This window comes from Dichomitus squalens (genome assembly GCF_000275845.1).
Source record: "Dichomitus squalens LYAD-421 SS1 unplaced genomic scaffold DICSQscaffold_1, whole genome shotgun sequence".
NCBI lineage: Eukaryota > Fungi > Basidiomycota > Agaricomycetes > Polyporales > Polyporaceae > Dichomitus > Dichomitus squalens.
Genome location: NW_006766883.1, coordinates 523,863 through 551,676, shown reverse-complemented (window position 1 = coordinate 551,676; position 27,814 = coordinate 523,863). Strand labels below are relative to the sequence as shown.

Below are 27,814 nucleotides of genomic sequence, written 5' to 3'. Positions count from 1 at the left end.
TGCCTTGTAGGCCGTGAGTTCTGAGTCATCCTATAAGGTGACGATCGTTTGCTCTTTCTCAAGCCCAGGACCACCCTCTATACTCCCCGGCAGCCCATCATGTCCTGCAAGGCAGCCTACGCTACACTACTGACCACACCGGCATACCTGCCAGGGGTACTTGTCCTCAACGAATGCTTGCACTCGGTTGGGTCGAGGTATCATTTGGTGGCGATGGTCACGCCCAGCCTCCCAGCCGAAGCACGAGCTGTCATAGCGAAGCGAGGCATCATCATCCGAGATATAGATCATCTGTACCCCGAGGAAGGTACACACAAGTTAACCGAACATGACTCGAGGTTCCGCGATACGTGGACGAAGTTGCGGTACGTAAACCGGGTCATTTCTGAACGTGGCTAGCTCATCTTCCTTTCCCTCGCAGGGCTTTCGAGCTTGTTGAATACGATGCACGTTTCAGTTTCGCTCTCCTCACCACAAAGACGATTGATTGATGCGTCGTCTTCTGCAGCGAGTCGTTCTTCTGGATGCGGACATGATCGTGAAACGCAATATGGATGAACTCTTGGAAATGCCCTTGGAACGCGATTGGATTGCGGCTGCTCATGTGTGTGCGTGCAACCCGCGCAAGATACCACATTATCCCGCCGACTGGTCAGTATATTCCCGGAACGCGTCGCGTGAGCGTATACCAATCCACGCTACAGGATACCAGCAAACTGTGCACACACAGCCGTGACGACTCCCACCAGCGACCCACCTACCATTGACGACACCAGTCCCCGTCCATATAAGCAACTGAACTCGGGCACCGTGGTCTTGAACCCGTCGCTTAGCATTCTTCAAGATATCGTCCATGTCATTTCGACTTCTCCCGCCATACCAACATATTCCTTCCCTGACCAGGATCTGCTCTCGGATCACTTCCGAGGGCGTTGGAAACCGCTGTCCTGGCGATACAACGCTCTGAAGACGTTGCGAAACATCCACCCGTCCCTTTGGAGCGACGACGAAGTGCGTTGCTTGCACTACATTCTGCACGACAAACCTTGGAACTCGCCGCGGGGCACCGGGGGCGATTCTGAAGAGGTCAATGGATGGTGGTGGGACCTGTACGAGAAACTAGCGCAGGAAATGCAGGAAATGGACCCGGAAGGATGGAGGCTAGTAGATGCGAATGTTGCTCACCCGTAGCATCTTCAACGACTCACCATAATGTTTCAATCTGATATCGTAAACCGATTTGTTGCCAATGTAAGGTACAAACCATGTTCATCAGTACGGTCCGTGCTTGTATGGTGATGTATGCGGATAGACCCCACGCCGCATCATTCTAGATGCAAGAGTCGCCCATTTGGCGCGTGTTCTGGAACTCGGCGCACACCATGGATACACAAGTTTACGTACCACTACAGTTGACAGAAATACAATCGGCCCCATTGCCCTTCAACTCATGCTCGCCATGTCACATGGACCTGATCTGTGCGGAATCTATGGGCGAATCAGTTGCATCTCATCTCAATCGGCAACGAAAAGTCTCACCGCTGTGTACATGTGCTCTTGGCGAGCGGGGTCTCGAAACCCATCCGGAAGCTGAGGAGGCCAGCTTGTGCTATCATGATACCGTTGTCGATGCAGAATCTAAATGTGGGGGTGATCGAAATGAATGAATTTCAGGCCGCGTTGACAAGGGGCCCTACGTACCGCTCATCCATGGCGAAGACATGTCCTCCGCGCTCACTTGCCATAACGCCCATCATTTCCTGAAGCCGTTCGTTACCTGAGTCACGTAATGGAATTACGCGGCATGGGTAACGGACCCTGTCAATATGGGAGCAACGATGGTGTCGAATAGATTTCATGATTAAACCTACAGCCTACACCGCCGACAACAAGCACCTCCTTGCTCCCGATGTGGGCCATCGCACGCTCCGTAATCTCCACGAGCATGGCGAACACGGTCTCTTGGAGGGAGAAACACAGATCTTGCGGCGTAATGACATCGTCTCCGTCTTCCGCGGTTGGGCCATTTGGTCGGAAGCGCTTGTCCGTTGTGTAGGCCTCGATGGACGTGAGAATACCCGACAAGCTTATATCCATCCCTTTGGTAGCATAAGGTAGTGGAAGCAATCGTTTCCCCCTATAGCTGATATCAGCCAATCTGCCGTCAGAATCATATCCTCTGATCTTACTTCTTCGCCTCTTGCTCTATGTTGTAACCGGGGCTTGGGTCGTTGCTCAAGTTGATGACTCGAGCAAAGCGATCCAGGCAGTTCCCAACAGCAATATCGAGGGTCTCCCCAAAGATGCGATAACATTGCTGCGAATAGGCAATGACTTGGGTGTTCCCGCCAGAGACGTATAGCACAACGGGATTATGAGCCCCGGTGACTTGCCGGCCCATCTCGATGTCTGAGGCTCGTGTGAGATTCCGCCTCTAAGAGACAGGCTGGCGGTGCAACTGACGGCCTACGCAGTGATTCACTCCTACCAACGGCTTGTCGTACAGGAGAGATAATGTCCGGGCGACCAGTGCGACCGACACGAGCGGTGCACCCATTCCAGGACCTGCGTGATATGACAAAACCATTGAATTCATGGTTCTGGAGGATGGTAGTCGAATGAACGCCACCTTTCGTAAAGCATATACAATCAATATGATGCATTGAGACCGCAGCCTTCTTCAGGGCATCGTTGATCACGGTGAGGGCCCACTCGCGATGATGCAAGGCAGTATGGCGCGGCTGAAAACCTTCGCCAGGAGGCGTTATATAAGTATGCCTGACATTCGACAGAACATGGGTTGAGCCATCCGGGTCGTGTTTGATGATGCCTGCGCCGATCTTATTGGCAGAGCCTTCAAGTCCCAGAGCGATATATGGCCGATCTGTTTGACTAGTGAGCTGACTGTAGTACAGCCTCGCACAGCCATACCTGGAGCTTTGAGTGGTGAACGCCTCTTGACTCTTCCAGGCATGATAAATGTTGATTGAGTGGACCGTGCAAGCACAAGAAGAAGCTCCGCGACAGCCGCGCATAATCTCGGTACTCGATCGTTGGGAACATCTTATCTTATCTCTGCACGTGAGGACAGAAGGTGGGACAGAGTCAATCCCAGTCAAAATGACTCTTCGAGGACGAGCAGATCTCTTAAAATCGCATCCAAAATACCCTGTGAGGCCTCCTCACATCCCCCCATCCGGTAGTTCAATATGGCCAGGCAGTCTCTCTGGCTCCGCTGTGAAAAGAAGGAATTCGAGCGACGTACAGCTATCACACCCAAGGTAGCCAAAAAGCTGATCGATGCGGGGTTCGAGATCTTCGTGGAGCGCGACGACCAGAGGATATTCAAGGATGAGGAGTACGAAGCGTGAGGAGCTTGCACCTTATCGCTGTAGTCAAGTCTTACATTCTATTCTAACAACAGGGTCGGGTGCAAGCTGGTCGAGAACAACTCGTGGCCGAATGCTCCGAAGGACATCCCGATCATTGGCCTGAAGGAGCTCCCCGAGTCTAACGCCCCCATTCCGCATACCCACATACAGTTCGCGCACTGCTACAAGCAGCAGAGCGGGTGGTCTAAGGTCCTGTCGCGCTTCTACCGCGGGAACGGGACATTGTATGATCTCGAGTTCCTCACCGACGAACAAGGCCGCCGGGTGGCCGCCTTTGGGTACCATGCTGGTTTTGCGGGTGCCGCAGCAGGTGCGCTCGCGTTCGCTGCAGAAAAGGCTGGAAAGCCACTGGGCCAGCTAGAGCCCTACGAAAATGAGCAGGCGATGGTCGACGATGTCAGGAGGGTCCTCGGAGGCAGCGCCAAGGGCTTGAAGGTTATCGTCATTGGCGCGCTTGGTCGCTGTGGACGGGGAGCAGTCGACTTGTTCCGCAAGATTGGAGTTGAGGAGTACGTTCATGTTTGCCCAACGAGTGTCGTTAAAATCGTCCTGACCGCTGTCCAGGGACGACATCCTGAAGTGGGATATGGCTGAGACAGCCAAGGGTGGTCCGTTCCAGGAGATCCTCGACGCCGATATCTTCGTCAACTGCATCTACCTCAGTTCGCCCATCGCGCCATTCCTGACGGAGCAACAAATCGCGGCCGCCGGCAAAGACAGGCGGTTGCGGGTAGTCGTTGACGTCAGTTGCGACACAACAAACCCGCACAATCCCATCCCCATATACTCGATAAACACGACCTTCGCCAAGCCTACTGTTCCAGTAGAAGTCGGGTGAGTCTGCGTGGAGACCCGAATGAGACATGTGATGTCGGCTGACTCACTTCTTGCAGCGCGGGTAACCCACCACTAGCGATGGTGTCCATCGACCATCTTCCAACTTTGCTTCCCAGGGAGGCGTCAGAACAGTTCAGCGAAAATCTGTATCCATCGTTGTTGGAACTGCCCAACCGTCAAACGGCTCGGGTCTGGGTCGAGGCAGAGAAGCTATTCAGGACCAAGCTGGCCGAGGCCGTGAAGGCGGAGGGTCTGCAATGAGTAATCGCGGGAAGCGCAGCCTTGTAATACCATAGAGACAACGAGTACAATGTGTCGGAATTCCGATAGACCAAAGATGGAAAGGATTGTACTGCCAGGAACGTCGTCGGTCGACACCGTAACCATTAGCGTGACCTTCCAAGTGTCGGCTTTGCCTTCTGTTATACCTATATGCTGGGCTTGTCTACGTTTTACGTCCGTGACTGTATGCGAGATACACGGAATTGGGACAACATCACGATAACATCACCGATGGTTCTGGGTACGGCATGATCATAGAACTGATGCACGGATGTTGGTGTCTTACAGACTATAGACGCTGTGCGGAGTCCCAGCACGTATATCCGGCCATAAATGTTGCAAGTGTCTCACCCCCATCAGTATCGTTGCGCGCCCAGAGAGAGTCGGTCCGTCGTGAGATCGGCCACGTCAAGAGAGATGCCCAGCCCAGGTGGGATGAGGGCGACTGCGGGATAGCGTTCAACGTTCATCCGTGGCGCAGCCCCTGAACATAGAGGATGTCTGAGCTACGATTTCAGACAGGCGAGGTCGCGGTCGGGCGCAAGAGAACTGGAAGAGGCTCGGCATGGTGCGAGAACCGGAGAACGGATGCGGTTGCTATGATGGAGGGCGGCATTGAGTGCGTTGCTGCGGTGGTGGAGGCCGAGGGAGATCAGGCTAAGCAGATGAGGTGCTGTGAGCTGTGCCAGGCTCGCTGTCCTCGCGCCTGGCCTGTTGCTCACAACTTGAAGCTGGCCTGATCTTCCTCCCATCCCCACCACATCTTTCATTTCCCCTCTTTCTTCACTCTCTTCTGGGCTTCGTGTGGTGCCAGCTTTCAGCTGTTTTCTCTTCCTTTCCTTCCCCTCAACTTTCTTGCCCCCGGCCTTCTTACCGGTGCAACATTATTGCACAAGTGTTCACTGGTGCTGGTCGCCCCTTCAGTCCCAATTCTATCTGCAAGCAAGTCTACCCCGTCCTCTCTACCATCCGCCGCGTCAATATGCCTCTCGCCCTCTCTCCTGTTCCCGAGATTTCCATCTCCCTTGCCTCGCCCGAGGAGCCTGCTCCGGAGCCTTTCTCTCCTTTCTCCGAATGCACCTTCCTCAGCGACGACTCTGAGAGCTTCCGGCCATCGCTGCTTTCGCCTCCGCCGTCTAGCATGACGCCGAAGCAGCTGTCGCCCCTGCGGCCCAAGGACGCGCCGGTGACGGGCAAAGGTCTGGAGAGGGAGAGATTCGAAGCAATGCTGCAAGCCCAGCGTGAGCGGAATGCGGCACTGGGAAGTAAGAGGTCGAGCGATCTTCGTAAGGAGATTGCGTTAAAGGTGCACAAGAGCAAGCAAAGTGAGTGTCGATGCTTAACGCCACATAAAAGCCTATGTTAATCGCCGTCGTCGCAGTGGAACGTCGTGCACTGTTCCTGTCAAAGGTGCAGGCCCCTCCGTCGCCATCTGCTACGTTCATCCCAGTCACCCCTCCCGAATCGCCCGCCGTGTTCCACTACTCGCTGCCCTCGCCCGGTCTCGAGTCTCCTTTGGAGGTCTTCGAGGCCTTGACTCTTGGCCGTTCGAATGTGTCTGCCTGCCAGCCCTGGGTCGAGCAGGTGGATTTCCGCCTCCCCGGGGATGTGCACCCCAAGGCGCCCCTTCGGTCCACCCCAGCAACGGCCACGAAAAGAAAGGTGCTGCCCTCCCTCGATCAGATCACTGCTCGCATGAGCTCTATCGGCCACGTCGCCGCACCGGCGCACGAGGAACACGCGCGCGCGTCCATGCGCCTCCCATCTTTCCTCCGGACGCCCGCTCGCGTCGAGCAGCCCGCGGTCCAGTCTACCAAGGCTGAAACGCTACAGCCAGCCGCGAGAGCTCGTGCTAAGCTGCCGACTGGAGTCGGTCGACTGCGGTTCCCGACCAGGGAGGCCGCCGAGGCGCCTAAGGTCGAGATTGCTCAGCCGACTCCCTGCCTTCCTCCGGTCTCTCCTCGGTCTCCCCTTGCGCCACGGCTGCAGGTCACGACGACCGTGGTCCCGCGTACCGCGTCCTCGTCCCCCGTCGAGCTTACGGAGTCGAACCTGATGAAGTTCAGCGCGGATTCGCGCGAGCGTACTGCACATAACATGCTTACGCGCCTGCGCCGCCGCACTCTTCCTCCGCAAATTGCCGTTCCCGCCCCCGGCGCGATCGACATGGAGGACGAGACTGAGCGGAAGAGCCGCAGGCACAGCGCCCCGCCCGAGTTGCCTCAGCGTAACCGCATCGGATTCTCGCACCCCATTCTGGAACTCCCAGGAGCGTTCTGACGCGCCAATAAACAATGACAGACCCGACGTTCCTTTCTTCTGTTTGGTTGCCTACCATCATGACAAACTGGTCGTAATGTTTCCTATCGTGGACGGTTCGAGACGCGGATACTGCTTGTATCTTTATTCTCCGGAATTCTTGTGTCGCTACCTCACTAGTCTCCTTCTGTAGATACTTCAGGCTTGTGTTGTCCTCTCTTGTTTTTCTTCCCTTACTTTTTTTTCGTTCCCGCCGTGCCGGTTTGGGACTCGCTTTCTTGGGGGTGCTGTACGATGATGCTGGCGTTCTCACGAGGCGGTCGGGGAGCTCGAGGCCGGCTGCGCCTGCCAAGAGTGAACCGCCCCTCCTGCTCCCAACATACATCCACACATCATCTGCCATTCGCACAGTCCAACCAGTACTGGCCGCGCGATGCGCCGTGTGCGCCGTATTGCCGTCTCGGAGCAGGCTCTCCTAGTTAGCACTCATCTGTGTTGCACCTCCCAACATTCCTTGCCATCACCATAGCCCATTCGATGTACTCACATACCTACCTACCCCGCATCCTGGGAAGATGCAAGGGCTGTGCCCACATCGATCCCTTACCTACAAACCACCATCGCACAATACAAAAACTTTGGAACGAAGCACACTGGTGGCGTGCGCCACCGCCACAGAACGGACGTGAGATATGAATGATAGCGATACATGGTGTTATTGCTGTCAACAATCCCGACGCAGAATCCAAGGGGTAGCGTAGAGTAAATACACGTCTACACAGCTGTCGGTGGCAGATGGACGTATACATATCCAGTCATTAGAGCGTACATAACCACTACCTATGATACTGCTAAGTATAGCAATGGCAAACCAGGCGGCCAGCGAGTCGATGGGGTAAAAAGGGAATCATAGATATATCGACACAGATGCGTGTTCTGTGCGCGAGCCTGATATCAAGAAGGGCACCAATCTGCCGTAGAAGGTTGCAAGAAAGTGATGGCACTGCGCGATGTGTGTGAGCCTGGGCAAACATCATAGTTCGAAGTAGCACATACCAGATGAGATCATGAAGACGCGTGTCGGCGGTTAACGCCACGATTGAACCTGCTGCAGCCTGCCAGTGGAGGTAGATGACTGTTCGCTCTGGCCGCCGCCGCCACCACCACCGCCGCCGCTTGGGCGGGGTAGCACAGGGGGCGGGGGAGGTACCGGACGGTGTCCCTGAAATTCTGGTTCCGGAGTGGGCGCTTTGCCTCGCAAGCGCTCGAGAACACGAAGTCGACGGTCTGAAGGAACGCAGTCAGCAATAAACGTGATATGGTTTCGACGCAGCCACAGGGCGGCGTTGAGAAGGACTTACTCAGTTCGACACGGACATGCTGATCCTCTTCCTTGTCCGAGTCATCGAGGGGGTCCGTGGCGTTGACGACATGCCACGCCTCTGGGATACCGCTCAGCGGCGTGGTAGGCACGTGTAATAAGTATCGACTTACGCTGCAGCATGCTCCGCTCCGCATTGGGGTCCTCGCCCGAGACGTCGCCTTATAACCGCGCCATTAGCGGCGCGACAAGGAGATCAGTGGCCGCGGAGCATTACCTCGAAATTCCTCCAGGTGAGGGAGAGCTCGGGAGCTTGACTCGCCCGGTCCAGGCTGACCGTGCGGGCGCGCCTCATGAGAATGCGACGAGCCACGGCTGCCGGACCCTCCCTCTGATGCGGCATGCCTCTGCGCCCGGGCCTGCCGGAACGCCGCCATCTCCTGGACTGTCAAAGGTGGTCAAAATCACGGTCGGGGCGGGGCTACGGATTTTGCGATAACAGATACTCACTCGAGTAGGACGTTGAGGGTGGGGGAGGCGCCGGAAGAGGGGGGTTCTTCTTGCGCCGCTTCTCCATCTCCATCTCGTCAACAAGCTCCTTGAGAAACTTGCTCCTCGTCGCGCTCATGCGCTTGCCCCACTCGACCTCATCCGGGGGATCGACGTTCTCCTGCGCCTGCTCCTCACGCGTGAGGCTCCGCATGCGCGGCACCTTGGGTGGGTTCGCCCTGGAGTAGTCGTCGTCGAACGGGTTCGGCTTGTCAGGGCCTTGTAGATAGTGATACATGAGCCACAAAAATACGCGGGCGCGGGACGACGAGGACAGATTGATTGGGAGGAACAGATCTAAAAATTCCACGGGCGGATCGAAGTGCCTTTGGGCGACCGTCTGCGGTTGCCACGGTCTGTCAGCGGGGCTAGGTCGGGTGCGGTAAGGCGGCGCAGCTTACCATCGCGTGATTAGAGTTGGACAGCACGAAGATAAGGTTGACCACGCTAGTCGGGGGGAGTTGGCCTTGCCGCTGCAGGAGATGGTTAGAATTCTCCAGGAACTTGGCGACCTTCCCACTTACGGTCTTCTCCACGATTTCAGCCGGGGAAGACGGAGGAGGAGTCTTGAATTCAAAAGGTAGGAGAGCGGCCTTGAGGCAGTTCTTGATCCGAGGTGCGTCTTGCAAATTCCCATCGGTCTTCTGGAGCGAAGGTACCGGGTGATAGCTCCGCAGCGCAGTCTTCATCTCTGGGAAAACTGGAGATAAACGAATGGTGAATACGGAGGCGAACAGGGATCCGGTGATTCTTGCTCACACGCCATCGTGGTGTTGATTCGGCCTACGTTCGTGAGCAGAGCGATCTTGGCGAACTCGATGGCAAAAGCGGGTGTCTCGACCATCTTATCCTTCAACACCTTGGAGCACTTGGGGGAGTTGTAGAGCGCGTTGACATAGAGGTCGCAGAAATTCACGACGGGCTGGTCGGGAGCGAGGTAGTCGATGAAGGCCTTGGTACGGTCGGTGAAGATGTAGTAGAGGAGGTCATATTGAAGGTCTTCCCGGGTCAACGGCTCTGCGTCGGTACGCTTAATTGGCAGGGTCTTCCTGCCGAGGTACTGTGCGCTGCCGGGAAAGTCAGCGGGTGGTAAGGACAAATATACGGCAAGGGAAGACTCACGGAGTGTTGACCTGGTGGATGTTCCATCCCTGTATATTTTGGATGGCGGAGGCGGAGTAGCGGTCTGTTGAGCTGGATGACGCCATGAAGAGGAGGAAGAGCGGTGCACGAGGCAAATACGGAAGTACTGACCCTCACTGCACGAGGCGTCAACAAGGATTGCGGTTGTGGACGCTCCTTTTATCGGTGTCGGTAGAGACGCAGAAGTCGTCGAATCTGGAGGGGATCTCACGTGTAGAATGGTGGTCGAGAAGTCGTGCTTGCCGATTGTCATCAGGCCGCGTCGACGATCGATTTGTGCTGAGTATGAGGGGGCGAGGATGACGCGCGGAAAATCTGGGACGAGAGGCAAGTGCCGAGCACGACGACAGAGGGCTTGTTATGGCAGAAAGGGTCCAATGCACACGACAATGAAGACGATGGCAACCACGGGAGACAGGCGAGGGAGGGCCTTCTAGCACGCTGCGGCCCGGCGTCGTCGACCAGAATGAAAAAATCCCGAAGCAGCGGACGCGGGCGTCTCTCCCCTTCTCCGGCGTCTCTCGCTGGCGCCCTCCCCGCCCAGCCAGCGCCCATCACCCCTTCCCAGAGATCGTTCGACGATTTTCGCACGCATGCTGCTCCCCCTCCCTACGTTCGCGGATGCAAATGTGCATTATTGTCCTCCTCCGACTAATCGTCTTCCTCCCTCTACATATACATCACCAAAGGCCTTCCGAGTCCACCACAAGGCACCGGCAATCGCCATGTCCCATCACCCCGAAAAGGAAACATCCTTCGCGCCGGTAACCTTCCTCGCCTGTTGAGCTCCTCATCCCCCCCTTCGCCCATCCTCTCTAATTGTTCGCACAGCGGCCACTAGTCCAGTATTCTGCCTAGTTTTGCGCAGGCCTTCTCTCCGAGACTCCGACGCAGTCAACAATAGATCTATCTTTTTGCTGAAACCGAGCGTTTCTACGCTGGCACGACCTTTCGCTGCTCCCGTGATCAGCCGATATCCGTGCCTGTTACCGCGCGAAATAACCCTGTAGGTAGTTGCACCTCAAGCTGCACTCCCATCGATCGCCCTTTGCATCTAAAACCTCCATAGTGTTATTTGTTTGCTTCCTTCGCACTCATGTCGCATCTCCGCAGTCATGCTTATGCTCGCCACATGTCCAGATCCGAGTACATACGATGCGTGTAAGCCCACAAGAAATATCCTAAATCAATTTCCACGACTCGGCAGATTTAAGTTGAACGTGGTGTGGATCTTGCATTCCTCAAGGTGGATGGTCGGGCCCGACGGCATAAATCACTTTCTCCGACAGACCTGCCCAATTCGAAAGGATTTTCTGACCGCGCTTAACTACAGTAATTGATTGGCCTCACAATGCATGTATTCCATCCGTTCCAATGGATGCAGTCGCATGCTGTATGACGAAGCTGCGTGGCTTCAAGAAGCCCTGCTGGGCTCGCCTCACGTCTGCATGGTGTGCGGGCCCTGCACATGTAGAGTAACTAAAGCTACCGGCTCCATGTTTTGGTCTCGGGATTGCTTCTTGCGCCGCCGAAATAACCTTCTATGTAGCTCTGGAGGCTCGGCCCCGCGATAGGCTTTGCGGCACGTAGTGCGCCTCCTGTCGGCGCTCCATGCCCCATACCCACTTGAGCTCTTCCTCGACAAGAATCGTTCGTCTCGCTGTGCTCATGATCACAGAAGGCTTCAGGCCCCGCGGGACTCAATGGGATGTGCGCACGACAGCCGGTTCTAGTGGGAGCCCCGGTGCTCGATTCTCACCACGACAACCCCGCCAGCCGCGGAAAAGGCGACTGCTCGGAATGCGAAGCCTGGGGCCGTCGTATTTCCCATTAACGGTGGACGAGTAGGCTTGGTTTAGGGGCATTCATGCGTTCATACTCGCGCCGTTCTTTCCTTCTTACACAGGCGTCTATGTGGCTTCCCCATTCAGTCATTTGTGCCACGTGCCGGAAGGACTCCTTACCAGGAACGGCGCGTCACGCCTGACGCCCTCTACGCCTCTCCTCTTCCCTTTCCTGCTGTACTTCATCTCGCTTCACAGCATCATGTCGGACGCTTTGACGAACCCCAAGCTTGACGCCACATCTCAGGTCCGCACAACTGGCTTCGTTTCGATTGATACACCGTGCTGACGGCGAGGCACGGCGAACAGAAAGAACTCGAGCAGTTCCTCGAGACCGAGCAGGCGCAAGCCCGGGTCCAAAGTCAGATCCACACCCTCACTGGTCTCTGCTGGGACAAGTACGTCTTCCCACCCCTCCTTCTCGCACCGTCTAGGTCCCAATCATTTCCGCTTTCGTTGTGTCTAGATGTGTCGGTTCCATCTCGTCTAGCTTCTCGTCAAAGGAGCAGACCTGTCTGGAAAACTGCGTCGGCCGCTTCTTCGACGCGAGCGACTACCTCATTAGGAGGGTCGAGCAGCAACGCGCTGCGGCTGGCGTGTTGACAGAGTAGAACTCGTCGCCACGAGCTACCTGCTCCCCCCTCCCCCTTTCGGTGCTCCCATATTCGCTGATGCCACCCTCCCGACTACTCGACGCCCGATCGGCCATGCATTCCCACTCGACGCGTGGTGGCAAAGTACCTTACGACATCCAATTCCGTAATTGTAATGAGCCCGAAGCTTCTTGCTTCTCGTGGACTAGAACCTAGCCGTATAACCAGATGGTTATACCAATATAGCACTCCGTCAGCGCCGTCAAGTATGTTGCGTAGTCCTCATCGCATGTGCAATACACGACCCTGCTAGCTACGAAGTTTGGCTGAAGCCCAGCCAGCAATCGCCGGAATGAAGAAACAGAACGCGTCCAATATCTCGTACGTATGCCTGAGTTGCACGGGCACGGTCACGGTGGCAGGGCCTGACTTTGATTCAGCCGCCGCGCTCAGGTATCCTGTTTCGAAGAACCTGTTCAGCAGCCTGTCCTTCTCGCGCCAAAGGTCCCGGAGCCAGAGCTCGAACGCTTCGGCTTCGGCCCGGGGGATCTCGACCTCGACGCTGGCAACCCTTGACGAGCCTTGCGGTAGAACGTCGGGGTTGGCAACCGGAACGTTGCCTATAGGTATATCACGCCTCACGTTGAACTTGCGGATGTGCATGTGAACAGCGGGGGGAGGGACGCGGTCGCAGAAGATGGAGCGGAGGGTGTAGTAAGATTGCCCGTATCCGAGGTAAGGGATTCCTGTGCTTCGGGATGAGCGAGAGAGCTTCTGTCATCACCCCAGCGGGAGTACTCGCCTGGGTATGCCATGGTGATGTCAATGAGCTCGAGGCTGGGTATGCGTGGCGCAAGCGACCGTAAGGAGTAATGCAGACCCGTCGAACGCGGCAGGAGGGTGTTCGTCATGTCGGGCTGGAGACAAACCGTCATCGGCACGCGTGCAAACCGCGTAAGTCACTACGTACAATGCCCAACTTGTCCGCGTACTTCTTGCTTATCGGGCGCGTGTCCTTGCTAACCAGCGTGCCCTCCGGGTATAGGATGAACGTAAAGGGCCAGTCTTCCTTCTCGGCGCGACGTGCGAGCCAGGACAGGCCTTGTGACAGCTGTAGGCGATCAGAGGCCCAGGAGCGTGCTAGGAATATGAAGTTGTAAAATTGCATGCCCTGCGGACACGCGCGGCCATGCGGATCGGTGTCAGTGCGGGCTTCAATTGAAACTGCGGCGCGACGCACCCATCCTAGAATGGGCACCCATTTGAGACTCCTTTTGAGGACAATATAGACGTCTTTATAGGTGCCCATGAAGTACGTTAGCGTCCAAGCGTACCACCAATCCGCATACACCTATGTCACGCGGATAAGCCTGACTTGTACATTCGAGTACCAGGGGCAGCAGTGACGCACCTGGTGATTTGCTATAAGCACGCTCTTCTTGGGCAAATTGAGCGCGATGACTCGTCCATCGCTATTGCGCTCTACGAGACCTTCTATTTCTTCAGGGGTGAACTTGCCCTGCCCCTCCGTCTCAAAGGAGAGCACCAAGATGGTGGGGGCAAACCACTGACTCATCAAGACTACGTCGCAAGGAACACGTTTCAATACGCCGTCTTCCCGTAACCTTCGAACGTGATAGAGACTTACCCAGCAGTGCCCCAAATGCCCCTTTCGTGTACCGGGCCCCTTCATAGTACAACTTGCGCGCTCGGCGGAAAGGCACAAGCCTCAACGGGAGGAGAATCGCCAACTGAGGCCCATGGATCATGATACAGCCAAAAAGGTAGACGGCAGACGAAAGGAGGGCGTGCGCTGTCTGCTTCCATGTCCTCCGCGGGCGCGACAATATTGGGATCGTATAGAGCTCAGGCATGGTGGCCACCCCACGCTAGCTTGCTTTCAGCCGTACGAAAGACAGATATTACACTGTTGCACAGATATAGTACAACAGCTTAGGAGGTATGGAAGGCGGGGGGGCGAGGTGGTGGATGTCGCAGGGGAGCTGGGCGGGTGTGGACGGTTCGGAGAGCGCGGTCCTCCTGCCGGGCGCTGTAGTCCGCGCGTCGCGCGCGGTTGCGGTGTGGCTGTTGTGCGTCCGCGGCATTTGTCCAATCCGTTACCCAATCACCGTACACTGGATCCCGCCATCCCGCAAATATCATATGCCCCACGCGCACGAGTTAGAAGACTGGGCTTCAATGGCTGGGTTTCGGTGTCGAGCGCGCAAGACTGTGCTCCGCACACGGTACAAAACCCGTCACTCTGAGAGTTGTTTGCGTCGGAGCCTATAGCGAGTGACGCACACGTCGGAACCCGGTAGTAGGACCTACTGTTCAGGTACAGTCAAGTGGAAGGCAAGATTCGGAGGACTCCGTCAGAGCGAATTGAACCGAGACGTCGTGAAGGAGTAACAATTGTCTACCGACATCGATCGGGCTTCTGCCGCGAGCCATAGTACCAAAACAACACACAACCTCGAAAGAATTGCCGTGGTTCTCCTGATCGAGGGTGAAGGGCGCCATGCCGCGCAGCACAGCGAAGTACAAGCACGGAAGATCTACCCGGTGGCGTTAGGCATAAGCATAAACGCAGATCGTATGTCCGCCGGTCCTCCGAATGCACCAACAGTACGCTAGTATGATTGTGTATCTTGATGCGACCAAGTGGTCTCGTGAACAGCGACGATGCCTTTGTTCTTCAGCACGTGAATGGCTTCCCGACAAGACCTTCTCTATACGCATCTGCGATCAGCTGTGGGCGTTCGAAACATGTGAGTACACGCCCTTTTTCCAGGATCAGGCAAAAGGTACCTTTATGGAGACATATGTCCCTGCCACGCAAATGAATGCCCCTCCAAGGATGGTGAACGTTGCAAGCGTAGTCCCCAACCACCGCCGCTTCAATGCTTCTGCTCCACCTGTCAGGTAGAAAGTATCGTGGATCCAGAACATCCCTGCGATGCCATACGTATACCACGCCGCAAAAAGCGAGGCTGTGACACCGGTCAGGTCTGAGAATATCGGCACGGCACTTGCGAGAATGAACGCGATGGCCGTGGCGACGAAACATAAGAAGGTCCATGTGAACCAGCCGCCGACTGTGTGCGAATGAACGTGCCGGGTGTGTCTGAACAGGCGGATGTAAATGAGCTTCGCCGCCGTATGGCTGTAGAGGGCACCGGCTCTGTTAAGAGTCCATCAGACCGTTAAAGCGAGACTTCCGGAACATCAGACGACGAACATAAGAAAGTTGACCATGCCGATGGCGAACGTGGTCTTCGCCCAGACAGGAGGCAGCGAGAATGTTGCTGGGGATGCAACAGTGCTCCCGATGTACACGTAAACGACGACACCGAAGACGGAGTAGAATGTGGTGGAGAAACCTTGCAGCACTACGGCGGCCTAGTTGGAGTGGGATTCAGAACCCGTGCAGGACTACGGCATGCTACATGATACCTTCATGGCATCTTGCGGCCGACGCATTTCCGAGATGAGAATGAAAAACCTGTGGGGAGCGTCTGTTAGATAAAGCACGGAGAGCTGATACTTTCATACATGAAGTGGCCTGCAGGAGGGAAATTGGCATCAATTCTCACTATCCCAAGGAATGTGCAACAAGCCTGCGTAAGCAAATACCTGATGCAGAGCTAAGCATCAGCGACCTATGCACGGATTTTATGGGACAACATACCGGTCCGGTGATAGCCAGAAAGGCCTGGACGAAACTCGTCGGCACAGTCGCTGCAACGACGCGATCTGGAACTGGATTTGCTCCAGCCCCGACCATGACTAGAATCCCACATATAGTGATCATTACAGCACTAAACAAGCCAAGCCAGCTAAGGTTCTGAAGCGTGCGGGGCAAAGAAACGAGGAATGTCGCAATTGAGAAAATAACGAGGAGTACCGTCGCGCAGAGCCCGTTGTTGGATAGCGTTGATAGTGCTTGTTGTCCTGCCAGGAGTTCGGAGCCCTGGCCGATCTCAGTCGACTAGTCAGCTCCGAGTGGACTGCAGCTGACCGTGCCAAAGATAGCGAAGATGATCGTCCCCGCGGAGAGAACTTCGCGACCGACAGGTCCGAACAAAATGAAACCGGCATCGCCTTGGACGGACCTCGTCAGCAACGATCTCCGTACGCCCGAGGAGGAAAGGGCATTACCCATATTGTGCACGTCCGGATGATTTATCTTGAAGTCTATCAAAAGCTTCGCGGTGTACAAAGCGAATATTCCGAGGAACACCGTTAACACAAGGGAAGGCACGATGCCTGCGTTCTGGTTGAGTGAATCTTCTGACGCATCGGTCATTACTGGAGCTGATTGAACCACGTACCCACGGCAGCCATAGCGTTCGGTAAGGTGAGCATCCCATTACTGACGATCTCAGCTATCATGAGGGCACTAACTAACTATACTTCGCATTTGAGTCCGGTACTGAGGCATAACCCAACGAAACACTGACCTGCCAGCTCAGGGTCTTGTAACGGATCTCATGACCTCCTTCTTCACCAAAGACGTCATCCTTTCCTTGCCCTACTTCCTGGAACGCTGCCTGGGCTTCCTTGGAGTTGGGGTGCGGTCTGGAATGTGCGTCAGTAGTCGCTGCCATCGATGTGTCGGGCGTGGGGAGATGGAATGACCAAGTCATACAGGAGTGCAACATGCCTTATCATCAATCGTGAGCATGCGGAGCTAACCCAAGATGCCCGGAAAGCTGCATGATATCCCACACTGCTTGCCAGTCAAATTCAGCTGGTGCACACCATCCGCCTAGCGATACATGCATCATGTCAGGGTCAACTTAGTGAGGATCAACCAATGAAGGCTTAAAGTATTTGTTGTGAAGTTCTCCGTCGTGTAAGGCATTGCATAGGAGCTGACGGGCTGAAGGCTTTCGGGGATAGGGAAGTCGGTGGCTGCGTTTGAACACTCTACGCTGGCGCTTTACAGGGGAAGCTCGGCCCGTTCCGCATCAGGAGGGGCCCGCCCAACTCGGGATCGCCCACGACTGTCAAGGCCCTCATCCAAACGTCTCGCTTGTCTTAGAGCATCATGGCATGCGTGTGTATGTCCGTCTGGTCAGTGCCCATCTAACTCGCGTACTCCTGTCTTTCCAACCACTAGCAACCACTAGCACTTGTCGCATTTGCCGCAGCCCCCATGCACTTCAAGCACCGGCTGCCCGTCCTCGTTGACGACCTCGTCCATGTCATTATTGAAAGCGACGACCACTGGTGGCCACGAGATTTCCAGCGGCTTGCGCTCATTTCCTCAGCATGGCTCACTCCTGTCAGAAAGCGACTGTATGCGACGCCATCTCTGCGGTCGTTTCGCGCATGCAAGCTCTTCGCCCGGACCCTTAGCGAGAACACTACCCTGCTCTCGTACCTCCGAGGACTGGACCTCCGGCCGATCGCGGATGGTCGACGCCTCCTCGATGCAGAAGAGATGCAGAGCTTGAGGTTCATCCTTGCGCTCAAGGGGCTGCAGGCCATCGCCTTTGGCGGGGACTTAGCTGTCTCAGCCGAGCGGTTCATCCACGTCATGGTCGATACTCATGCGATTACGACGCTTCACATCGACGGCTACAGCTCTTCAGATGGCCATGCATTGTCCACTGTTCACAGGCTCCCCTCACTCGAATGGGACGACGTAGTAGCATTCAGATTCCCCCACCTCCGGCAGCTTACCTTGAGCAATCTCGCACTCACGATACACCCTCCTACTTTGGAGCGTCCAAGCGTTATGACCCGTCTCACGCTCAGCAACGTGGACATCGTCGACGGGTTCCTTCCCGACCTGTGTTCGGCAGCTTGGGATTCACTACGCGTCCTCAAAGTCGTCGGGAAGTCGGCCGTCGACATGGATGACCATATCATCTCTATGTTAGAGGCGTGTCCCGGCCTCGAAGAGCTTCACTACGCCGCAACGGACATGTCGACCCAGCCGTCTATTTTTGACGAAGAGGCTCCGACCTGCCCGAACCTCCAGATTCTCAGCGTCTCTGGGTTTGATGTCAACCCGCAGACGTTGGACGCGATCGCCCGGGCCTGCCCAAAGCTCGCGGAGCTTGCAATCCTTGGGCGTATCATCCGCATCGCTCCAGACGAATGGACGTTGTACGTCCAGTCTGCCAAGCTCCCATGCCTTCGGCGACTTGTCACCCCTGCCGGTACCAACCTACCACCCTTTACTTTCTGGTCACCGGATCAACGTGGTGCTCTGCAGCACGCCTGTCAATCTCGGGGGATACAATTGGGTTCTGGGACAGTCGAAATCCACTCTTACGCCCTATGTTGATTTGGTAGGTCATGGTGCTCGCGCAGCGGCACGACTACTCATGCGTTGTGCCCTTCTGCAGACTCCACTTGGGATATGACGACTGACGCCGTGTCAAGTTGCACCTGCTCATAAACTCCTTGTACATGGAATTCATCTACTCCCCGTCCATACGCTATCCAGTCGACATCTTCAAGTACGCAGTACCGCTCCACCGCTTTGTTACCGCGTACATACTGTAGTTGTACCCAGGGCCACTTTGTCTTCCATCGCTGTACTAGTAGGTAGTTCATTCCTGTCTTATATGACCGGTCGCTATGCTTTACGTCGAATCCGCTGCTCATGGAGCGGTGTGGGATGCAGCCACAAGCCAGCGTTGCTCGCCGGGGGCTTCCTGATTGAATTTCGTGGGATTAGGCGCCCAAGTTCTTTTGTGCCGCCCAGGACATTCCGTAGCTATCTCTCGTCCTATCACGGCCAGATACCCCGCTCATTTCCCGTCGTCGTCGGTGACAGCGACGCAGGTCTGCGACTACCAGCGTTGCACGCCCCGCCCATAGGCCCAGCGGCATTCCCCTTCTGACGGCCCCTCCCGCTCTTTCTCCGCCACGTTCACTGCTGTTTTCCCATATTCAATATGTCCACACGAGTTCAGGCCGAAGAACGTTCCCTCGCAAACGGCGGCGGCTCGTGGAAGTCACCAAAGAAACCCTCGTTCCTTTCGTTGCGGCGCGAACATCGCTCTCCTGAACATGAGCAGTCTTCCCCTTCGGCCGGAGGCACTCGATCTCACGCTGAGAAGCCCACGTCCCCCTCCTCGTTCCATGCCTTTCAAGACGTGTCAAGACCGGTGATATCCCGCCCTCAAGACCTCGGGGGACGTCATCACAACCGGCGACCTTCTAAGCAACCCAGCCTGAGGCACGAACAGAGCTTCCCGAAGAGCAGCCGACCGAGGGAGTGGGAGGAGTGTGACAGGGAGGACGACACGCAAGGGAATTTCTTCGACTTTCCAAGCGTTGACGAGAGGCCAACGCCCTCGAAGGGTTACGAGAGTACCAACGCGCGCTCGCGGACGCGGTCGGGTCCTACCAAGCGGAGTGCGTACAGTCGTGATAGCGGTGGGCCATACCCATACCCCTTGCGCGACTCGAACTCCTCGACACTCAGCCATCTCGAGGACGCGCCCCAAACGCCGATTGACGACCCTTTCCTACGTGACCCCATCTTCGGCATCGCTTCCGTCGTAGTCGCTGCACCGATTGCGGGTGTTGAGACTATGGACGCTTTGGTGGATGGGATGAATGAGTTTGGGAACGATGACCATTTCATGGGATTGAGAGGCATGTCGGGGCGTTCCTCGAAGTTCACCAAAACCGGCTTCCATCCGCTCTACCATCCCCCGCTCCCCACGCCTCCTCCTGGAGTAATTCTCGGCGGTGCTCGGCCGCGCAAGCATTCCAGTCGATCTCGCGACTCTGATGCCGACGAGGACGAAGAGGAGCCGGCACGCACTCGTTCGCCTCCTCCTCGACCCCGGAAGTCGCCCCACCGTACCCCGGTACGCACCGCTTCTTCTACCACGGTGACAAGCAACACCTCCCCCCGTCCTTCGACCAGTCCATCCGTCACGGATTTGTCCAAGCAATTCCCTTCCCCTCACCGGACGGTAGCGCCGTCTATTTCGGACATCATCCGTGCCCATGCTCCTCTAGAGCATTCCTCACGCTCCCGCAAATCGTCTTATGCGACTAGCCATGGCCACGATAGTATCGCTCCTACGGTTAGCTCCCTCGGAAAGCATCGTGAGGTCTCGCAAGAACCAGCTGCTCCGCCCGTAGACGAGGAAGGTGACCTTGTCTCGCGCTCGTCAGTAGACACGCTCGCGGAGGAAATCCAGCGTACCATACAAGCGGAAAAGCGCTCTTCGGTTGTCCCTCGCACCGTTCACAAAGCACGCTCATTCCAGCAGCACCAGCAACACACGGCCCCGGAGATGACACGCACTATTTCCTCCCCCCGTTCGGACAGTCGCCGAGAGTCCTCTATCTACTCTTACAACACCACGATCTCCGACCAGCCGCCCCTCCCTCCTCTCGATCTGATGGGGCTCACGAAGGTGCCAGTCAACTCACCTTCGCAGACCATCGCCCAGTACCTGCGTTCTACTCGCTTAACTACTCTCCTTCGCCTTACTCGGTCCCCGCACGCCTCGCGCGGCAACCCGCTCACTGTGAGTTTGTCCGATTTGGGGAGTCCCACGGGTTTTCCCGTCATTGTATTCTTGGGTTTGGGGTGTGTCCGACATATAATGGGTTTGTACGATGAGATGGCGGAGTGTATGGGAATCAGGCTCATCACCATCGATCGGTGAGTAGTCGTAGACGTACTGGTGCAGCTGCGCAGAGGACTGATTGTCTTGGCAGTTGGGGCCTTGGTCGGACAGAGGTACCGAAATCGAAGTCAGCGAGAGGCATCCCGGAATGGTCCTCTGTCGTGGAGGAGGTGCTAGACCAATTGGATATCGGTCAGTGCAGCGTGATGGCGCATTCCGCAGGCGCGCCGTACGCGATGGCCTTCGCCAATCGATATCCTGAACGGATTCGGGGTGACGTTTGTCTCCTCGCTCCTTGGGTGGCTGGTGGAGAGGGCGGTAAGTTGTTTCGGGTGCTATATTCGGTAGCAGTGGCAACTTACTTGGCTTCATAGGAGGATACAAGTGGCTGAAGTACGTCCCGAATGGCCTACTGAAGACCGCTCAAGCCGCCGAGTGGAAGGTCCAAGCTTGGATGCTGGGGAAGCCGCCTACCATTGCGTTCGAAGGCATTGGCTTCAATGCGAAGTCGCCCATTTCCTCGCCTCCAAACTCTGCCTCTTCATCTACGTCAGCCCTCAATTCGCCCCCAACAACAGCGTCCACTGTTACGCGAGGCAAGATGGCGGCAGGTCAACAGGAAGCGGAACCGCGACCCAGTATCTCGTCTGCAGCATTTTCCGAATACGATGACCTGCGTGACTTCGAAGGGCGCTTCGACAGTCGTAGCACCTTAGGACGTAACAGCTCCAGCTCATATCGCAACCGGACCATTAGCGATAGCAGGTGTGGCAATCCGTCGACCGCAACTCGCAAGCCGTCAAAAGGCTTTCTCGGGCGTTTCAAGTCTGGCAACCAAGAAGCGCAGAGCCCCTCCAACGCCAAGTCGAGCAATGGTCCGGCCAAGAAGCTCAAGGCTCTTCGTTCTATGGGCTCGCTCAAAGGTCGGTCAAGAGGGAACACACCAAAGATGTCGGATCCTCCGGTGCCTACGTCACCGTGGATCCCTACTCCGACTTTGAGCGACAACGCCGAGATTGGTCTCGGTCTGGACCAGTTTGACTGGACGGACCCTGCGATGCTCGAGACGGGCCCCCCTTCTCCAGCGTCGATGAAGAAACCCCGAGATCTCCCACGCTTGGACCTCTCCAAGGATGGCTCAATGGCGTCTATATCGTCTCCTCGCGCAGGTGGCCGTCGCTCCGTCTCTTTCGGCGCGGCTAGCCCCACATCCCCTTCTCTCTCCTTCCTCCAGTCACCGCAAACGGCCACGATCAAGACTACACCCACATCAACCCCTACATCTACTCAAGGCTTCCAGGCTGCTCTCGGCAATGCACTCATTGCTGCATCCCATTCAGAGTCGTCAAAAGGTACCCACAGCGACCTACTACAGATCCTCAACCACGATCGGTTGCCTATGGGCTTCTCGTATCATGCGTACCCTCACAGCGTCCGAGTGTGGTACGGTGACCGGGACGAGAAGATTGCCGAACACGCTGTCCGCTGGATGGAAAACGCTATGGGGCCCGACAAATGCCAAGTCAAGGTCGTCAAGGGTGCAGAGCACGCGCTCATGTACAAGAGTAGCGTTGTCATTGAAGTTCTAGAACACTTCACTCAGTACTGGCGTGATTGTGAGTTACCTTGCTGTTCTATATCACGACAATACGCGGACTGACGAACGCTTCCGCGCAGGGGAATGAGCATGGAACTTATCTTATTTTGTCCCCTTGCACGCGTTTTATCAGTCTGCTGTCTTTCGATTCTTCTGTTGTTGGATTACATAAAGATTTCTTCACCTGCAGATACCTCTTGTCGTTCGCTGTCTCATCGTTCTCCAACTTCACTGTATCCTATATCATTGCATACCCGCTCTTTTGCACGTAGTTATACGTTACGCGCTACCCCTGACCTAGGACTAATAGCCAACATACACACCTTTCACCATCGCTTCGACCCGTTGGAATCCCGAGGATAGGTGGAATAGTTATAATAAACTCAAAGTTTTGGTGTACAACTTCTCTCGTAGTCTCATCCAGGTCATCACTACTAGCACTTGCTACTAGCCACTCGCATCAGTACAGTAAACCTCCAGAATGTGAATGTTGACGCCATCCGTCACCATTATCAGACCGCTACTGTTCGCTCGGCCAATGCCCGAAATGAACGTAGTGTCAGAAATACCAGAAAAGCTCAATACAAATGCAGAGGGTCCGTGAGTAATAACGTCCAAGGGTATCATTCATCTGAAGTTGGCGATGGCGTTCGCGGCGTGCGCGTCAGCCAAGCAGGGCGCGTGGGGCTGCTGGAGTATGTTGCCCTGAGCGGGCTTCGAGGCGGTATTGGGGGCACTGTCGACAAACGATTGTCAAATTTTGACTTATCATATTCAGGCGCAACGGTGAAATTGTTGCACGTACGTCCTATTCGCGGTGGCGATTCTGATGCAGGGTCCCCGAATGGTCCCTCGTCGAGAGGCATGTTCGAAGGCACCGTGTCCACGAAGGGATTCACCGGCCGCATCGGTGCGAGACCGACTGGGCCAGAGACAATGGAAACCGGAGCAGCTTCGCGCATTAACCCGGCGCTGCCTTCTGGGTCCGTCGAAGGTGGCGGTTGGTGATTGCGGACGAGCAGCCAGGTGATAGCAGCAAGCAAAGCCAACACAAAGAGCGAAGCGATGACTGCAACAACGATGATCACCGTCTTCGACACGCCAGGATTCGTCGAGGAACTGTTGTTCGACGACCCGTTCCCTGGCGCACCTGAAGATGTGCTCGTCGCGCGCCCGGACGATCCGGTACCAGATGCTCCAGTACCAGATGAGCCAGTATCAGGGCCAGCCGTAGGCTGCGGGCTCTCGGATCCCGTAGGGCTACCACTGGTGCCAGTGCCAGTCTGCGACCCGGTCCCGGTCGGAGAAGTGCCGCTGGCGCCTGTTGAGGTTGGGTTTTGGGTTTGAGTTTGAATTCCGCTAGGGCTGTTGCTATCGGACGTCGAGCTTCCTTGCGATCCGTCTGATCTGGTCGTCGTGACGCCGCTAGGTGAGCTCGTGGGCTGCGTCCCTTGACCAGAGCTGGTGGCTCCGGTGCTCGTAGTGGGTGCGCCACCTCCATTAGAGCCATCTGTGGTCGTTGTCGCAGCCTGAGAGCCACTCGACGTACCAGTCGAACTTGTGTCTGTGGTGCCGGTAGAAGTTGGTGCAGCAACGGTGCTATGTGGGCCATGTGCAGTGACTGTGATGGTCGGAATACTGCCTCCAGTAACAGAGGTGCTAGACGTGGTAGTGGTGCTAGGGGACTGACCTCCTGTACTACTGGTGTCAGGATGCTGCGGCAGACAGTCGGATATGAAAGACAAACCGTCGACTCCGTCAATAGTGAGGATCAACGCGTCGAAGGTGATCTGACTGGTATTGTTAAACCGCGCGTCCTCGAGATTGACCACGGTGAGGACGTGCAGCTGTGTCGGATCCACATTCGTGAAGGAGAACAGTATTTCCTGGAGACGTTTGACTTAGTTACAGAGGCGCACCGTATCATGGAACATCGTCTATACTCACCGGAGGCTGTGTCCCATTCTCCGTATCGTCATGCGCATCCACCTCAAGCACATTTCCACCAGCGTCCTGGCTGGGGTCGCAGTCTAGGCAAGCAAACCACAGAGCCCCGCCGTTGCTCTTGAATCCCTGATAGAACACCGCCGAGACGTTTCCTGCAGGAAGCCCCGACATGAGTGCAAGCCCATCCGCACAAAACATCACAGTCACGGGATGTGCACTCGAAGATATACACTCACGAGGCAACTGGACCACCAACTGCTCTCCATCCTTGTTCGCAAACGCGAACTGGTCCTCCGTCCCCGCCCCCTCGAACTCCGCCAAACTCCATCCGGCCGAAAACGATATCAGTGGGCTGTCGAAGCGGATCGTAGCATTCGCTGGCGCGCCGCTGGCGGCATCCGTGAATGAAAGCAAGAAGAGGAAAGCAAGAACGAGTTGGACTAGAAAGACATCATACACAACGAAGAGGCGAAACATGGATAGAAAAATCGGCGGGAATGCCCAGCATCCCGCGCGGGGAGCGAATTCTCCGCGAAGCTAGAAAGAAAAGAAAAACGGGAGGAGGGGAGAAGGAACAGACGTCCCTCGGTGGAGGACGAAGCTGGGCTCGGGAAGGGCGCCGTCTGCGCCTGGAGAGGCGCAGCCTTATGCAGCTAGGGCTCGTCAGTTTCGGTGTTCGCATCGTCATCATCCGTTCCGTCGACATGTCGAGAGTTGTCCTTCCGAGAGACAGGCCTTATCGGCGAACGCAGCAGCCAACCAATGGGAGACAAAGTCGAGTGATGATCACCTCGCAAGATGTGCTGATCGTTACCGAGGACCGTGTGGCTATGCCCGGGGACAAGGGAGGCACAATGCAGGATTTACATAGCGAGACTGGGATGCGTTAAATGACGTCGGATGAGGGAAAGACAAGATGCACAGCTGGTTTACACGGCGAGCAAATGTTATACGAGGTGGGTAGGTGGTAGAGATACAGGTGGGTGTAATATTGATACAGGAGACAGAACGACAGGCACATCAAACCCCAAAGGGGAAAGTCATGTCCATCTCGGCCTTCGGCCCCTTCCACGTCTCTTCAGGCTCCAGGGGCTGGATGCCTCTTGATTCGCGGATGTGCGCGACAGCATCGTATTGTTGCCGTACACTGCACTTAGAGTAGTGAGACAGAATCTCTGTGAGCCGCCTATAAATAACGCCGATGAACCGTTGGTAGCGAGGCCGGTTCAAGAAACTGTGTAGAGCCTGTCTGTGTCATATGCTTCGTTGTCACGACAATTGACACATACTCTGAGAGTCCTTCGTTGACTTCGACCTTCTTGGTAGCACCTTTCTCGTCAATAACGATATTATGTGTCACAACGAAGCAATCCTGGTCCGCCCACTTGTCGAAGACGTCTTCGATTGAGCCGTCGATAGGAGGATTCATCCTCTGCAAATAGGGGGGATCATCCCAGTCATGGGCCGCGGTCACTGTGATATCGCACGTGGTTAGCATATGCTGAGTACAACCTTATGGTATGCCTACCTGTCCCTCTGTTGGTGAGAAAGCCGATGTTGAACACCTTGTCGTTACTAAATATCTCGCGACACCTTTGGCCGACGTTGGATTCGCCTATGTAGTATGTGGTTGAGGTTGAATAACAACCGGGAGACGTGACTTACGCCGCCTCTTGCCCACGTCAGTCGCTCTAGCATCCCCGACATGCGAATTGTGAGCCCACACGACGACTTTGGCGCCGCCTCTAGGACTCGGAGATAAGCCTAGGTATTGCGCGATGCCAGACACAGTCCTGGCAAAGTGTTCGTCGCTGATAGCGCGAACGCGTTGAGACGGAATCTAATCACGGGAGGGCAGGATGATGCTGTACTCACCGCAAGTTCCAGCTTCGCACGTCCTCTGTCATCATTGTGCGGTAATACTCCTCAGCATCTTTGACGACCAGAGCGTTCATCTCGGCGACGAACTGTTCCTCGTGGGGATGCGCGAACTTATCCCTAAGAATTTCTTGTTCGATGAATCTCTGTCGGTTGAGGAGCAAGTTCTTCAGGTTGTCGATAACTTCACGATGACAGTCCTGCGGACAAACATTGAATCATTCGTGGGATACGTCGAAGGTGTAGAAAGTCTTGACCTTTTTCAATCCAAACTGCGTCTCGTACGCATACCTCCTTGTATCCTCTCCAAAGCGCTCGAAGCAGTTATACCTTGTCCAACACGTCAGAAGAATCCTCCCATAATCGCAATCATTGCACACTTCTTACGAGCCTGCTTTGCGCCCTCGGGGTCTACTGTCTCTAGATATCGGATGACTTGCTCCGCCGACCGATGGAGGGAATACACGTCCATGCCGTAAAAAGAGACCGTCCCGGAAGCGTCTCCTTCAGTCTCTGCGACCTTCTGGTTATGCTGCTTCATCCATTCGATGAATGGCGGCATGGCTTCATTCTTCCACATCCACTTCGGGAATCTTCAGAAGCGCATCTCGCGCCTTGAGCCGGAACAGCATATGTCATACGAGTTACCACATACCTCTCAAACTCCGCAAGGGAGTCACGGGCGTTCTTGATCTTGCCCGTTCGAGTATCTCCGCCATGGATGTACCTGGGAAGGTCGGAGATATGGAGTGAGCGTTGTCGAGCACCTAGATGGCTCTCTCTTCAAATCACCTGTTGATCCTAAAGGCATCAGGCCAATCCGCCTCGACGGCGACGGCGGTGAAGCCCTTTTCCTCGATTAAGCGTTTTGTTATGTTCGCACGATGGGCGTAAAACTCGTACGTCCCATGCGAGCCATCGCCGATTAAGACGATTTGGGCGTCCCCTTTGGCGGCAGGCTAATGAGCAGGAGGCTGTTTGGCGGAACAAGGGCCGGAAGGACGTTACCGATAGCGTGAAGGAGGGGGTCATATGAGGAAGAAGAGAAGGAGAGCGGATGGATGTGAGCCCGCAGGACTTCTTTCTCTCTGATTGATTCGGCAGGCATGTTGCTCGCAATCGAGAACAACCTTCTCACTAAACTCCGAAGGGATGTTTTGACCAAGACGGCTAAGATGGTGATAACGAGAGCGACAGCGTAATAGCAGACATCGCGAGCTGCAATATAACGGTGGGGGACGGGGTGGTGGAGACATGACTGCTGGTATGACGTTCTGTTGGAGGTAAGATGTCTCGTGGTCCTTGCTCTGTGGGACTCTCAGAGTACAGGGTGCATCTGTTGTGTACGCGGGGCGTCTGGCACCCCGGGGAATCATGAGCATGCAGGGTCGGGAAGATAGAGGAGGCGGGGGCGGGGAAATCTGATGTGTGCGCAGTGGGTGAGTACTAGTACATAGGCGATGTGAAGGCCGGGCTACTGCATTAATTGAGGACCGAGCCCTATTAGGTAATCGGCGGGCGTAAGGGGATCGTCCGTAAGTAGGGTGCAGCTATGAG

At 55.7% G+C, this 27,814-nt stretch overlaps 11 protein-coding genes across 11 annotated transcripts; 6 read left to right on the top strand and 5 right to left on the bottom strand.

Annotated features, from left to right (window-relative positions):
* Positions 1-99: 99 nt before the first annotated feature.
* Positions 100-1,260, top strand: DICSQDRAFT_75368 (nucleotide-diphospho-sugar transferase; the record flags this gene model as incomplete). The annotated part of the gene is made up of 4 exons (XM_007360044.1): positions 100-365; positions 422-446; positions 509-651; positions 705-1,260. 4 exons carry the CDS (start codon positions 100-102, stop codon positions 1,189-1,191), a joined length of 921 nt encoding a protein of 306 aa, XP_007360106.1. The 3' UTR covers positions 1,192-1,260.
* Positions 1,261-1,353: 93 nt separating this feature from the next.
* DICSQDRAFT_95063 (O-sialoglyco protein endopeptidase) lies at positions 1,354-2,974 on the bottom strand (the record flags this gene model as incomplete). Its single annotated transcript, XM_007360043.1, has 8 exons — positions 1,354-1,488; positions 1,540-1,638; positions 1,702-1,777; positions 1,872-2,137; positions 2,190-2,409; positions 2,464-2,565; positions 2,630-2,884; positions 2,932-2,974. 8 exons carry the CDS (start codon positions 2,972-2,974, stop codon positions 1,449-1,451), a joined length of 1,101 nt encoding a protein of 366 aa, XP_007360105.1. The 3' UTR covers positions 1,354-1,448.
* A 201-nt stretch (positions 2,975-3,175) lies between these two features.
* On the top strand, positions 3,176-4,640 carry DICSQDRAFT_95061 (saccharopine dehydrogenase). The gene is made up of 4 exons (XM_007360042.1): positions 3,176-3,367; positions 3,425-3,901; positions 3,957-4,226; positions 4,286-4,640. Exons 1-4 carry the CDS (start codon positions 3,210-3,212, stop codon positions 4,488-4,490), a joined length of 1,110 nt encoding a protein of 369 aa, XP_007360104.1. The 5' UTR covers positions 3,176-3,209; the 3' UTR covers positions 4,491-4,640.
* Positions 4,641-5,346: 706 nt separating this feature from the next.
* Positions 5,347-7,394, top strand: DICSQDRAFT_130813 (uncharacterized protein). Its single transcript, XM_007360041.1, has 2 exons — positions 5,347-5,836; positions 5,893-7,394. The coding sequence occupies exons 1-2, from the start codon at positions 5,494-5,496 to the stop codon at positions 6,789-6,791; spliced, it is 1,242 nt and encodes a 413-aa protein (XP_007360103.1). The 5' UTR covers positions 5,347-5,493; the 3' UTR covers positions 6,792-7,394.
* Positions 7,395-7,857: 463 nt separating this feature from the next.
* On the bottom strand, positions 7,858-9,848 carry DICSQDRAFT_164399 (uncharacterized protein; the record flags this gene model as incomplete). Its single annotated transcript, XM_007360040.1, has 9 exons — positions 7,858-8,057; positions 8,132-8,212; positions 8,265-8,312; positions 8,369-8,536; positions 8,602-8,980; positions 9,042-9,113; positions 9,165-9,340; positions 9,400-9,707; positions 9,763-9,848. The coding sequence occupies 9 exons, from the start codon at positions 9,846-9,848 to the stop codon at positions 7,858-7,860; spliced, it is 1,518 nt and encodes a 505-aa protein (XP_007360102.1).
* Positions 9,849-11,829: 1,981 nt separating this feature from the next.
* DICSQDRAFT_164398 (uncharacterized protein) lies at positions 11,830-12,238 on the top strand (the record flags this gene model as incomplete). The annotated part of the gene is made up of 3 exons (XM_007360039.1): positions 11,830-11,874; positions 11,937-12,025; positions 12,094-12,238. The coding sequence occupies 3 exons, from the start codon at positions 11,830-11,832 to the stop codon at positions 12,236-12,238; spliced, it is 279 nt and encodes a 92-aa protein (XP_007360101.1).
* Positions 12,239-12,529: 291 nt separating this feature from the next.
* On the bottom strand, positions 12,530-14,094 carry DICSQDRAFT_142143 (uncharacterized protein; the record flags this gene model as incomplete). The annotated part of the gene is made up of 6 exons (XM_007360038.1): positions 12,530-12,966; positions 13,023-13,137; positions 13,191-13,391; positions 13,461-13,571; positions 13,632-13,801; positions 13,869-14,094. 6 exons carry the CDS (start codon positions 14,092-14,094, stop codon positions 12,530-12,532), a joined length of 1,260 nt encoding a protein of 419 aa, XP_007360100.1.
* Positions 14,095-14,918: 824 nt separating this feature from the next.
* Positions 14,919-16,830, bottom strand: DICSQDRAFT_142142 (amino acid transporter; the record flags this gene model as incomplete). Its single annotated transcript, XM_007360037.1, has 10 exons — positions 14,919-14,972; positions 15,032-15,404; positions 15,462-15,622; positions 15,677-15,725; positions 15,837-15,856; positions 15,912-16,193; positions 16,242-16,324; positions 16,382-16,489; positions 16,555-16,630; positions 16,684-16,830. The coding sequence occupies 10 exons, from the start codon at positions 16,828-16,830 to the stop codon at positions 14,919-14,921; spliced, it is 1,353 nt and encodes a 450-aa protein (XP_007360099.1).
* Positions 16,831-17,258: 428 nt separating this feature from the next.
* DICSQDRAFT_95047 (uncharacterized protein) lies at positions 17,259-18,521 on the top strand (the record flags this gene model as incomplete). Its single annotated transcript, XM_007360036.1, has 1 exon — positions 17,259-18,521. Exon 1 carries the CDS (start codon positions 17,382-17,384, stop codon positions 18,519-18,521), a length of 1,140 nt encoding a protein of 379 aa, XP_007360098.1. The 5' UTR covers positions 17,259-17,381.
* A 453-nt stretch (positions 18,522-18,974) lies between these two features.
* DICSQDRAFT_130808 (uncharacterized protein) lies at positions 18,975-24,960 on the top strand. Its single transcript, XM_007360035.1, has 8 exons — positions 18,975-20,870; positions 20,927-21,153; positions 21,210-22,451; positions 22,513-23,168; positions 23,238-24,125; positions 24,180-24,318; positions 24,380-24,531; positions 24,616-24,960. Exons 1-4 carry the CDS (start codon positions 19,138-19,140, stop codon positions 22,518-22,520), a joined length of 3,210 nt encoding a protein of 1,069 aa, XP_007360097.1. The 5' UTR covers positions 18,975-19,137; the 3' UTR covers positions 22,521-23,168; positions 23,238-24,125; positions 24,180-24,318; positions 24,380-24,531; positions 24,616-24,960.
* Positions 24,961-25,399: 439 nt separating this feature from the next.
* DICSQDRAFT_45785 (uncharacterized protein) lies at positions 25,400-27,365 on the bottom strand (the record flags this gene model as incomplete). The annotated part of the gene is made up of 10 exons (XM_007359726.1): positions 25,400-25,613; positions 25,663-25,852; positions 25,908-25,994; positions 26,045-26,190; positions 26,255-26,457; positions 26,515-26,587; positions 26,638-26,850; positions 26,913-26,984; positions 27,050-27,203; positions 27,266-27,365. 10 exons carry the CDS (start codon positions 27,363-27,365, stop codon positions 25,400-25,402), a joined length of 1,452 nt encoding a protein of 483 aa, XP_007359788.1.
* Positions 27,366-27,814: the final 449 nt, after the last annotated feature.